Consider the following 12,921-nt stretch of genomic DNA (forward strand, 5'->3'; position numbering starts at 1 on the left):
TAGTCATAAAGTAAGCCATGGCAGCATGTTAGCATTAATGAAATATAAGACATCCCCTGAAAATAAGACATACCTCCATGCCGTGTAGAGCAAGACCGCCGAGCGCCCCAGCCTGCCAGCGGGACCCAGCCAGCCAGTGGGGCCTGGAACCGGCTGCTGATGCTGCTGCAGCAGCGAGCGTGTGGAGCGCCTGAGCCAGCAGCCTGGCCTCTTCTTCTTCTTCTTTTTTGCCTGGCCGAGGAGGTGCGGCTGCAGAGCAGAGTGCCCTGCAACCCTAGGCGAAGCACAGCGGCCTGGCCTCTTTTTTTTTTGCCCGGCCGAGGAGGCGCGGCTGCAGAGCGGAGCGCCCTGCAACCCTGGGTGGAGCACGGCGGCCTGGCCTCTTCTCTTTTTTTTTTTTTTGCCTGGCTGAGGAGGCGCGGCTGCAGAGCAGAGCGCTCCGCAGCGCCGAGCGCTTGGAGCGCCCTGCAGCGCTGGGCAGAGCGCAGCGGCCTGGCCTCTTCTCTCTTTTTTTTGCCCGGCCAAGGAGGCCTGCCGCCCAGCCGCCAGAACCGGAGGCTGCAGAACGGAGCACTCTGCAGCACCGAGCGTTCGGAGCACCCTGCAGCGCTGGTCAGAGCACAGCGGCCTGGCCTTTCCTTTCTTTCTTTTTTGCCATGCCGAGGAGGCCTGCCGCCCCGCCGCCGGAACCAGAGGCTACAGAGCAGAGCGCTCCGCAGCGCCGGGCAGAGCGCCGAGCAAGTGGCTTGCTGCCTCGGTGCCTGGAACCGGCGGCTGCTGCAGCGCCACGCAGAGCGCCCAACAGCACCCCGAGCCAGCGGCCTGGCCCCGCCGAGGAGGCCTTGAGGTACAAGACATCCCCTGAAAATAAGACACCGCCTGTTTTTTTGAGGAAAAAAGTTATAAGACGGTGTCTTAAAAAGGGGGAAACATGGTATCTCAGAATTAAGAACATTCCATAACTTCTCCTTGGGGTGGATCATGCCAACTTGTTGGCTGTCATGAGTCATTCATAGGCCTTTGTGTTTCTTTATAGTACTCAGCAGCCCACCCGCATCCATATAACACAGGCAACATTTATTTTTATTTTTATTATTTTATTTATGATTTTCAGTTTTATACATTTCAATAATTTTAGCATTTCAAAACTTGACTTCCTTCCCCCTCTTTCTGCGGTTCCTTAAATTTGTTTTTTATATTTTCTGCATATTTACTAATTTATTCATCTGCTTTAAATATATATAAAAAACTACTGGATAGTACAGTAATCCTGCCAATATTCTTCTCTGTTTACAGTTTATTTGTAAATATTCAATAAACCATTTCCATTCTTTTATAAAAAGTTTGTTATCTTGATTTCTTATTTTTCCGGTAAGTTTTGCCATTTCTGGATATTCTATAAGTTTTTGTATACTTTCTTCTGTCGCTGTGACTTCTTCTTCTCTCCACTTTTGGGCAAGCAACATTCTTGCTGCTGTAGTCGCATACATGAATAAATTTCTATACAGTTTGGGTAGTTCTGTCCCTATAATTCCCAAAAGGAAAGCTGCTGGGTTTTTTAAACAAATGTTATTTTAAATGTTTAAACACAGGCAACATTGTTGTTGTTGTTGTTGTTGTTGTTGTTACATGGTCCACTTGTTTTGTCCCTTTGGACACTTATCCTTGAAAAGTTGAAGCAACTGTTTAAGAAAAACAGGCCCATAATTGTAAGCAAAATTTCTAGTTTATGTTGCCTAAGATACCATTTCTGAATGCAATTCTCTGTATTTTTATTAATATCCTGGTGTTGCAGCAGCATTTAAATTGTCTCCATCTTTTCCTCTGTTTATACAGGTCCTTCTACTTCTTTCTCCTTTTGTTCCAAGTACAGAAGCAAGTCAAAAACACCAGCAAATGAACAAAAGAAACCTGCTGAGGTAAGAGTAATTCTCACATTCTTAGGGTGCTATTCAACTACATTTTTTTCACTATTGCAAGAAGAATTTCTCCCCTCTCCTCACACAAACCTCAAATTTTCTCTTGAGGTTTTGGGGACAGATTTGGAGGGTGCCACGGGGGGAGGGGGGAGATAGTTTTGTTGTACAAGAATTTCTTCATTCTTGTTGTTTCCCTTTTAGAGGCGAAGGAAGGAAGAACGAACGAACTTGTCCCATTTGAGTTCAATGGGATTAAAGCCCATCTATGTTTAAGGATTAGGGACTGTAGTAAAATGGGTCATAATTCTCTGAATCTACCTGGTAAGAGCAGTTGAAGAGAAATTGAGGACCCAAGGTAGCAGGTGCCACTGAAGAGAATTTCTTGTGTTTTCTTTCCTTCTCCCTTATTGCTGGTATATGACTTTATTGCCACCCCTGCCTGTAGGGCTGTGGCAGACTTCTGCACAAGCCATTAAGGCTTCCATTTTTCTTAGGAGTATTTGAGTCCCTAATGTTATGAGACTGTCCCCAGGTACTTCTTCCCCAATTTACCTTAGGCACAGTTTCAATTTTGGCATCTCTTACTATCAACTGAAAACAAGAGTTATGAAAATACTAGTTGACCAAACACATAATTCTGAAAAAGATTTAAATGCATAACTTCTGAGTAATATATAAAAATACAGAATGCACATATCTTTTCTCCCTTTTCTGGATTTACCCTAAAGGTGGGCCGGAGCAGGCCAAATACTTACATAACGTCTTCCTTTAATTCATATCTATGGGACAAATTTGTAATGCCCTATTTCTTGGAACTGCATGTCTCTTCTTACCCAGAGGGCCAAACTAGTCAATAAATGCTTGCACATTTTAAATGTGTATTGTTTTTACTTTAGAAATAACAGACAAGGGTATGAGTGGAATTGCCCTGCATAGGGGGGGCTATAACCTCTTTTCATTCTGCTCTGTGGTCCTGGTGAAACCCACCCTTCCCACAACACACAAAAAGAGGAAAGATGATACTGATTTAGAGTGCAAAACAAAAGCCCCTTTCAGGAATTTAATGCATAACAGGATGAACTGCATGTAGAATAAGAAACAGGGCTGTGCTGCTGATCCTGCCCCATTGTCCAGCTGGGCTAGCATGGGAGGTGAGGGACACGGGTAGATTGGCTGTGTTTTATCAAGATTGGACCAGTGGCAGGTTCCTGCTCTCAGTTGCACAATGGGCGGTATTCAGCTAACAGTTACGGTAGCGCAGTGATTTTTAGTTGGGCAGTGTAACTTCTCCACCCTCTCCTCTCCCCATGCACCCCCTAAATCTGCTCCAGGTTTCCCAACCTCTCCAGAGCAGATTTGAGAACACAGGAGAAGAGAAGGCCAGGAAATTTCATTGTGCAGCTAAAAGTGGTTGCACTAGCCCAACTGTTTAGTTGTGGTGGAGTCTCCTTCTTTGGAGGTCTTTAAGCAGAGGCTTGACAGGCATATATCAAGAATGCTTTGATGGTGTTTCCTGCTTGGCAGGGGGTTGGACTGGATGGCCCTTGTGGTCTCTTCCAACTCTATGATTCTATGACTACATCCAAATGTGTTTTATTTGCCTAAATGATCACTTTTAACGTAGAGGTACTTCCTTGGAGAACTTGCCAGACAACTTCAGCTTATCTAAACCCTTTTAAAAAAGTTCAGTATGAAAGTTCAGGGGTTAACCCCCTACAGAAATGGAAAATTACTTGCTGAATGCCTAATGCCATTACAATTACTTCTGAAGACAGATGAAATACAGATGACAGTAGATTATGTCAGTGATGGGTAGGTGTCTCATTTGCCTTTAAGCTGTGCTGTTAAATGCAAACTCGGAGTTAGTTTTATCCATTGAAATCTTCGAGCGTGAAAGTATCAAAACGAACAAACTATTCTACCTTACTGCTAAAATGAAATTAAATCTTCAGTTGCAACTTGCGGGGTTGCAGGATTTGAAAGAGACAACATTCCTGCAATCCAGGGGAGATGCTAGAGACTATTACAATTTTTAACAGATTGAACTTTTCCACCCAACCTCCCAAGTTGTGAGCAAGTCTTTTACTTTCTCCTTGTCTCTTTCCTGGTCACCTGCAGTTACTTGGATTCTGGACCTCCCCAAAGCTGGGGATATCCCTTATCTACATAACTCTGGAAGATCCCATTCACGCTTTACCCTCTAGGATTTGTGTGGTAAAGCAGAACAGGGTGGTCCACTTGCTTTGATTACAACTGCAGCAGTCCATGATTCTAAATAGTTGGGGAATTAGGTGTTCCTTCCTTTATGCTTTGCAGGAAAGGATTGATCAGTATGGTTCTGACAACTGTTTAACATGGCCTCTTGGATAATCATTAGACCATGGTACATTATTAATTTGTATTGTTAAAGAAGAAGAAAAATAAGTTATTGGACTGTTTCTTCCCAAGTATTAATGCTGTCTTTGCCTTCACCTGCAGGTGTTTCGAAAGGACCTCATTAGTGCCATGAAACTCCCAGATTCTCATCATATTAACACAGATGAATATTACCTCTTTGCGGACACGTGGAAACAAGAATGGGAAAAGGGTGTGCAAGTCCCAGCCAGCCCAGACACGATTCCACAACCTTCTCTCAGGTAATTTTTATTAAATAGTTGTTGGGACTGAACTGCATTTAATTTTGGGGTAGCAATATGAATATACTGGGCAGCATTCGTGTCATGTAAACAATAATCAATCGTTTACTACTTTTGTTGCGCAGAGTAGATTTTTGATCAGGTGAGGCTGCAATTTTAAAAGAAGTATTAAGGTCCACAACAGACAAATGTATTCTGACCACATAGTCAAAGAGGTAGTATACTGCATTATTTCAGCATAACTCAGTACTGTTCCAGCAGTTGTGGTGGATGATGTACACTGCAGTTTTCCAAATATACAAGACAGTTCTGTGGAGTACACAAAGTTGGGTGTGGTGGTAGAATGGATAAGGATGCATTAACCTGAGCTAGTCTTATGTATACTGTATAAAGATCACCAGATACATTTGCTTAGTAGTGGCTCATGCCTAAGTACCTTTGTCCCATTCTATTTTTGGCTTTCTTTTCTTCCTCTGATGTATGATATGGTCACAACTCAAGAGGGAACATTAGGCAATGTGGAAAAAATTCTGTATGGTTGTTCAATAAATAATTTACTTTTGTGGGTTGTTGTTTTTTGTTTTTGTTTTAATGATCCCTATATTTGAGTGTAGGAAAGAGGTTTGCTGATAGTTCAGAATGGGCTTTTGGCATGTGCTCCTGTAGTTTATAGGGATGCGGGTGGCACTGTGGTCTAAACCACTGAGCCTCTTGGACATGCTGATCAGAAGGTCGGAGGTTCGAATCTGCACAATGGGGTGAGCTCCTGTTGCTCTGTCCCAGCTCCGGCCAACCTAGCATTTCGAAAGCACACCAGTGCAAGTAGATAAATAGGTGGCGGGAAGGTAAACAGTGTTTCCGTGCGTTCAGGCGTCTGCCACAGTGTTCCATTGCACCAGAAGCAATTTAGTCATGCTGACCACATGACACAGAAAGTGGTCTGTGGACAAACGCCGGCTCCCTTGGCCTGAAAGCGAGATGAGCGCCACAACCCCATAATTCCCTTTAATTGGACTCAACCGTCCAGGGGTCCTTTACCTTTTACCTGTAGTGTGTAGCAGTACTCTGTTAGGAGCATGGCATTGTCCTAATGCATTCCTTGGTCAAAAGCAAGGGTGGCTAACCCACAGGTCATATACGGACTCCTCCTTTCCAAAAAGACTTTGTGGCCCCCAAGGACCCCATGAAAATGATTTATTTATTTATCTGTTTACTCACTTTTTGTGTCTGGGTACCCCTTTCTTAATTGTGCTTTTCTGGGCAGCAGTCCCTAAAAATCTGTTTGATTTGAATGCTGCATCCGGATTAGTACAACTATCACTGCTGGTGCTGTTGTCAGCTGACAAAAAATATATGAAATGATCGGCTGAAGAACAGCCCAAGGCATTGGAATGGTCTGTCTGAGCTCACTTGGTGATTGCTGTGTAGAATGGACTCTGAGATGGAGGGAGAGAATGGGTGGAGATGTAAACGAAGAAATGGATGGGAGGCAGAAGGAAAACTGTAGAAAAAGCTGCTGATGGGGAAAACATTAATGGATTATGGTGGATGGGGGGCGTGAATTCATACTTGTCCAGAGCATAATTTGTTTAGTAGTCGCAGAAGGCAAAGAAATTAATTATTGGGGAAAGGGGTGTGCATTATTATTGTTTCTTAATGAACAAAAAAGTCAATCAGCTGGTTGCAGGTGTGGGGGTGGCAGAAATTTTGCATCCCTGTTTGTATCCTGATCCCAGTACTGAGCAGATGTTTAAATCTCTTCTCTGCTCAGTGTCAGGTCTGGAGTATGGTTTGGGATACAGATCTCTTCCTCTAAGTGCACCTGTCAGGTGAGCATGCTGTGTATCTGTGCTGAGGTGTGTGTGAGAGAGAGAGACAGAGACAGAAAGAGGTTGTGCTGTGTGTTTGTAAAAGAGGGAAGTAGCATGGAAAGATTCGAATAGCTTGGGCAAAATGTCCTATGTATTGGGAGAGAATGGGGTGGGAATTAATAAGGAATGGAGGTGTGGAAGTTAGTACGAAAGAAATTAAGGGAAATAAATAAGAAATAAGGATTGAAGGGCTAGGTTCTGCCTTTTCCCACTATTTCATTTTAGCCATGCCTACTTTGACATGGGCCTCCTCCACTGGCCATTGTGACCCTCAGCCTGGAAAATGTCCATACCCGATGCACCAATGCACATTGTCCCTTTTGCTTGACCCATGCATTCCATTGTAACACAGATTTTTATGATCAATTAGGGGCATCAAATACCTGGCTTCCCAATTTGCAGAAGTGGCCTTTCACCAAATGACTTACAGCTCACTTTAATTACTATATCATTTTAGAGTCGTAGCGGAAAAAGTAAAGCAAGTACTATATACGCGGCCTAGAAAATACATTCGTTGTTCAAGTCAAGAGCCCACTGAACCTGGCTATATCAACATTCTGGAACTGGCAGAATCGATGTGTCGTTATGACTTGGATGATATGGACATCTTCTGGCTTCAGGAAGTAAATGAGGAGCTTGCCGAAATGGGTGAGAGTGATGACAAATGCAATTACTAGAGCTACAATGAATTTTTAAAACTGAATCTTTAGTCAACTGCGCTGATTTAAGGCTTTTTTGCTGCTGCTGCTGCTTCTTTAAAAAAAAAGAATCAATTGTTTAGAAAGAGAATTTTAGTTGGTATTCAAGCAGTCTTCTGCAGCCATGCTTCAGAGACATTTAACTGCGTCTAATTATTTTGAGGAACTTCCATGTTTTTAATATGTTTCCTAAGATAGAGGTGAATACTCAAGCAAAGCTGTACCTTAATTCTTTGGAAATCCATGGAAGAATGTGCATTTTATGCCAGGACTCTAGGAGTAATAAAAACAATGTATATGGAAAAATACCAATCAGGTAATAATGGAAGTCAGTATTCCTACTGAATTGTATTTGCTAATACTCAGATCTTAATGACCTGAGAAAATGGCAACTTTGCAGACTTGTACTTTGTGGCTCCAGGAGAGAGGCAGGATTATGCCACTCTTGTAAATCAGAGAAGACACTATCTTGATGGCTTGTTTATGAGTCCAGTTGAGACTTAAAAATTAGGGGAAAAATAATTAACTTGATGTGGCAGATTCTTTTCAATGTAGTATTCATAAGCAACATGTTTCTAATCTGAATGGGAAAAGGTAATGAGATTTCAATGAAGTTGAACAGGCTTTTTGTTATGTTAAGAGGCAATTTCCTTAAAACAATGGCTTGGTTCAAACATAATGCACATTATGAAACCATGGATTAGCCTTATGTGTGAACTCAGTCCAGTTTATTGGCAATGGTAAAAGTTTCTGATTAACCAAGGTTTGTAGCTGGGTTATAAACCTTGCTTAACGTCAAGCATAGCTTTGCATTGTATGTAAACCTAGACCACTTCCTTAACTATGGCTATGGAGCTGTCGCTCCCCAAAAGCTACTGGAGCTGAAGTTGGAAGAGCAACAAAAAATTCCAACTGTCCTCACTGGTGCTTTTAACTATTCTGTGATGTTAAACTTTGGTTATATGTGATCATCCGCCAGACACCTTAGTGTTAATGATGGTTTAGCATAAACAATGCTATGCTATGATGTCATAGGTAAAAATCAATTTTGTGCATTATTACTGACATCTTAGCTGCTACTTTGAATATATGTAGGTTGTCTGAATCTTAGGGAATAGGACTTTCAATCTAGGTATTTGAATATTTTTATATAGGAATATAAGAATTAAGAAAGGCAGGATAACAGTGCTTTAAATAAGTCCACCTACAATTGGTTTCACTTTTCATGTACCTGCATTTGTTTAAGATACTGTATTTATATATCAGATTAATGCAATGTAGATCTTAAGTCTTTCAAAACTTGGATTGAAATTTAAGTAAGTCTCACACAAATGAGGGAGGGAGACAACCTATTGTCGGTGCAATGCTTTAGGAAATGAGGGTGCTTTTTGTTCCTTTATCTAGTATTTCTTTATTTTGCTTTAATTCTCCTGCAGGTTGTGGGCAGCTTGATGAGAACACAATGGAGAAAATGGTGGAAGTCCTGGAACGTCACTGTCACGAGAACATGAACCATGCCATTGAGACAGAGGAGGGGCTGGGTATTGAATATGATGAAGATGTCATCTGTGATGTTTGCCGGTCCCCTGACAGTGAAGATGGGAATGATATGGTGTTTTGTGACAAATGCAACATCTGTGTGCATCAGGTTAGTGCTAGCAGAGGTTTTGAAAATGCTTCATTCTTTTGGGAATGGGATTACAATGGAACCTTGGTTCTCAAACAGCTTAGTTGACGAACAAATCAGAACCCAAATGCTGCAAACCTGGAAATAAATGCTTTGGTTTGCAAACTGTTTTTGGAAGCCGAATTTCTGATGTGGCTGTCAGCTATTGTTTCCGGGGTGGCTGCACCAATTGCAAGCCGCGCCTTGGTTTTTTAACGTTTCGGAAGTCGAACGGACTTCTGGAATTGATTACTGTACATTCGAGAACCAAGGTACCACAGTAGAATCTTTCTAGATAGCTTGCTCCAACACAACCTACCTGAAAAGCCATTGAAAAGGTGCAAGAAATCTGGCAGCCTCTGAAAAAGTGGGTCTAGAATTTTTGTTTTCCGACAGGGCTCTGTAAAATTTAACATGCAACTGCTTAAAAGAGACATGGATTGCTTTTGATCCAGTAATGTATTCAGAGGTCATGTAAATCCCCTAAATATTATGGGGAAAGTTATGAGCCATTGTGGTGTTGGAGCATTTGTCTGCCGTGCGCTTCTTCCTTTTCTGAAACCACATTTAGGGATATCAGCTAATTAAATTCCCTACAACAGGAAACAAATAGAGACGTGAAGGGTGAATTTTTAATCTTCATAAAATGATTCTTGTTAATGACAAGAGTAGAGCATGGTGCAGTGAGTGCACAGTGAGATAATGAGGGAAAGCTGATGTTTTAAATTTGTACCTAGAATTATGCCTATGCAAGAGTGCACTCTTATGACTCTTCTGGATTAATTTGGAATGTTCCAGAAATAACTGATAGGCTAATCCTTCTGGAGTCTTCCTTAGGCTATACAGACACCTTTCTAGGTCAGGGTATGCTGGTTCTAAATGCCACAGAGAGCTACTTTTCTAGATTTTGTGTGTGTGTGTGTGTGTGTGTGTGTGTGTGTGTCTATGTGTGTGAGATACACACCAATAAATAGCAAGGTTTTGGGGTTAGGGAGGCGCAGCTACCATTGGCCAACCTTTCTGAGATCAGACCTTTGGCTTCTTTGTCTTTTTGTAGAAATTCTCTGTGCAGCACTATTAATAGTGTGTGTAACTCTTTACTTGTTAGGAAAGAGTTCCTTTCCTGTTTCGTGTTTAAGACATCTGGCAAATAGTTGAATTCTCCCAAAGTGGTTTTAGTGTGTAGCATTTAAAAAATAAAAAACTATGTTGGTACTGATATAAATCAGTGATGTCTCATTTCACTTATAGAGTCGTATAAAGCAGCAGTTTGTTTTTATCCTCAGGCATGCTATGGCATCCTAAAGGTTCCTGAAGGAAGCTGGCTGTGTCGTACTTGTGTTCTAGGTATACACCCTCAGTGTCTCTTGTGTCCAAAGAGAGGTGGGGCCATGAAAGCTACAAGGACAGGCACCAAGTGGGCGCATGTGAGCTGTGCTCTTTGGATTCCAGAGGTACGAATAAGAAGTGTTTTAGCCCATCTTTAAGTAGACTAGCATGGAAGTATTTGGAATGCAATCTTCCCCTGGTCACCTAGCTGCTGTAGCTGTTATATTTGCCTTTTTACAATATGCTGAAATATAATAGCTTGATAGCTCTTTTCTGGTCATGTCAGTCATAGTAATCCATAATTTATTATTATTTTTATTATTAGGTAAGCATTGCTTGTCCAGAACGAATGGAACCAATTACCAAAGTGTCCCATATTCCACCAAGTAGATGGGCTTTAGTTTGCAGCTTATGCAAATTGAAAACTGGTGCTTGTATCCAGGTATGTGTTAATTCTGTATTGTGATCTTTGAGGCTGCAGAGCAGAAATTGCACGCTAGCAAACTCAACAGGTTCAGGGTGAAGGAACAACTGTCCTGTGCTGGGTGGAAGACAGATGCAGCAGAATAGCCTTTAGCAGTGTTTATATTTTAAGGACGCGGGTGGCACTGTGGTCTAAACCACAGAGCCTAGGGCTTGCTGATCAGAAGGTCGGCGGTTCAAATCCCCGCGACGGGGTGAGCTCCCATTGTTCAGTCTCTGCTCCTGGCAACCTAGCAGTTCGAAAGCACGTCAAAGTGCAAGTAGATAAATAGATACTGCTCTGGTGGGAAGGTAAACAGTGTTTCCGTGTGGTTTAACTAAAGCTTAGACACTACACTAGCTAAGTAGCACGATACAGGATTCACAGCTTTATGGCAGATACATAATTAAAGTAATAATGCAAGCTCTATACAAATGCTTGCATTATTACTTAAATTGTGGATCTGTCATGAAGCTGTGGATCCTATATCCTACCCTGCTACTTACTTAGCTACTGTGGTGGCTAAACGTTAGTTAAACAGTTTTTGCAGAAGTCAAGTTATCTTGCTTTGCACATCATGTTAAACCATAGTTAGGTTTAATATGTGGTTTAATGTGGATGAGCAGTGCACACTGCTCAAAGTTTCTAATTCACTTTCCCTCACAACTGGCCACAAACCATAAGCAACTTTACTTGTCTTGTCGCCCAAGCCCAGGGTCATTATTTGCTTTCTCTCCAAACAAACCTCAAGTGATAACCAAGCTTTGTTATTTGTTTACTGCTCATGGTTTGTTTTGGGGAAACCAACCACAAGCTCTGATTTGGATCGCATGTGAAGCCAAGGCAGGTATTTTTTTTAATCCCGCCATGGTGCAGCCAGGAATGGGGAAAGAGCAAAGTGGGGACTTGATTAGCTTGCACAAGCATACTGCTCGGTCATGAAAAGCCATAGTTAAACATTACCTATGGCTTATTGTGATTTCAAAACACAGCCATTATGCCAAATTGCTGCTGAGGCTTTATCGTGAACCAAGCATTCCCCATGGTGTTGGAATGCTGGAGCTTATACAGAAGAAACAAATGATTGAATAGGCTGTTTTTCATTAACAGTGTGTGTTGCCTCTTCTGAAAGTGTATACCTGTATGCATAGCTTGTAACTCCTAAGATAAAGTACTTAAACATCAATCTTTTATAACCTGTATTTCTTAAGAATCTTTAGTGGAACAGAATTGTTTTTGTTTTTTGTCTGAAGGTTACCATTCAGACTTCTAACCTGTGAATAAACAATCTTTAAAGTAAAGTTGTGTCTTCTGAACACCGCCTGTGAAACTCTGTGCACATGTGTAATAATAAAAGGCCTGTGATACTTTCTAAGCTTTCACTGGCTGGTTTTCTTCCTCTGATGCTTACTGGTGGTGGTTTCCTTCACTCAACAGTGCTCCGTGAAGAGCTGCATTACTGCCTTTCATGTCACATGTGCCTTTGAGCAGAGCCTGGAGATGAAAACAATCCTGGACGATGGTGATGAAGTCAAGTTCAAGTCGTACTGCCTAAAACATAGCAAAACCAAGCAGAGCTTGATGCCCGACGCAGACGTTAATCCCAAGAGCACAGCAGACCAGAAGCAGACCGAGAGCGAGAAAACCAGTTTGCGTGCTCAGAAACTTCGGGAACTGGAGGAGGAGTTCTACTCCCTAGTGAGGATTGATGACGTCGCAGCAGAACTTGGCCTCCCTAAACTCACTGTGGACTTGATCTATAATTACTGGAAACTAAAACGGAAAAGTAACTTTAATAAACCATTATTTCCTCCCAGGGAGGATGAAGAAAACGGCTTGGTTCAGCCAAAAGAAGATAGCATTCATACTCGAATGAGGATGTTCATGCACTTGAGGCAGGATCTAGAGAGGGTAAGGAGGAGAGGGGGGAAAGTGGCAAACGATACCCTTATAAAGGAAGAAGTAGCTCACTGCAACAGGAATCGGGAAGGGGCAGATCAAGCCAACACTGTAGTGCTTATTTCTTATTATTCTATCTCCAGCAACTTCATCACTGTTCACCACAATCTGACAACCTCCACATTCGACTATTGCAATGCACTCTTATGTGCCACTACCCTTGAAGGCTATTTGGAAACTGCAACTGGTCCAAAATGCAGCAACCAGATTACTGGCTGATGTTCCATTTTAGAGCTCATACAACCTCAGTTTAAAAATAGCTGATGTGGTTGCCAGTCCCCCCCCCCTCCAGGTTCACATCAAGGTGCTCACATTCATGTTTAAAGCTCTAAGTGACTTGCACCCTAAACAGCTGAAAGACCACCTTGGGTGTTAAATTT

The 12,921-nt window shown here is 42.1% G+C and overlaps 1 protein-coding gene across 3 annotated transcripts in view; it reads left to right on the forward strand.

Annotated features, from left to right (window-relative positions):
- The window catches only part of JADE3 (jade family PHD finger 3), a 39,447-nt gene that overhangs the window by 20,827 nt on the left and 5,699 nt on the right, over positions 1-12,921 (forward strand). For all 3 annotated transcript variants that reach the window (XM_035114259.2, XM_060273466.1, XM_060273467.1), the window contains 7 exons: positions 1,837-1,919; positions 4,398-4,555; positions 6,884-7,074; positions 8,561-8,772; positions 10,077-10,244; positions 10,445-10,561; positions 12,020-12,493. In XM_035114259.2, the coding sequence (XP_034970150.1) occupies positions 1,837-1,919; positions 4,398-4,555; positions 6,884-7,074; positions 8,561-8,772; positions 10,077-10,244; positions 10,445-10,561; positions 12,020-12,493 (1,403 nt within the window). The remainder of the gene's footprint in view (positions 1-1,836; positions 1,920-4,397; positions 4,556-6,883; positions 7,075-8,560; positions 8,773-10,076; positions 10,245-10,444; positions 10,562-12,019; positions 12,494-12,921) is intronic.

This window comes from Zootoca vivipara, chromosome 4 (genome assembly GCF_963506605.1).
Source record: "Zootoca vivipara chromosome 4, rZooViv1.1, whole genome shotgun sequence".
Lineage (NCBI taxonomy): Eukaryota > Metazoa > Chordata > Lepidosauria > Squamata > Lacertidae > Zootoca > Zootoca vivipara.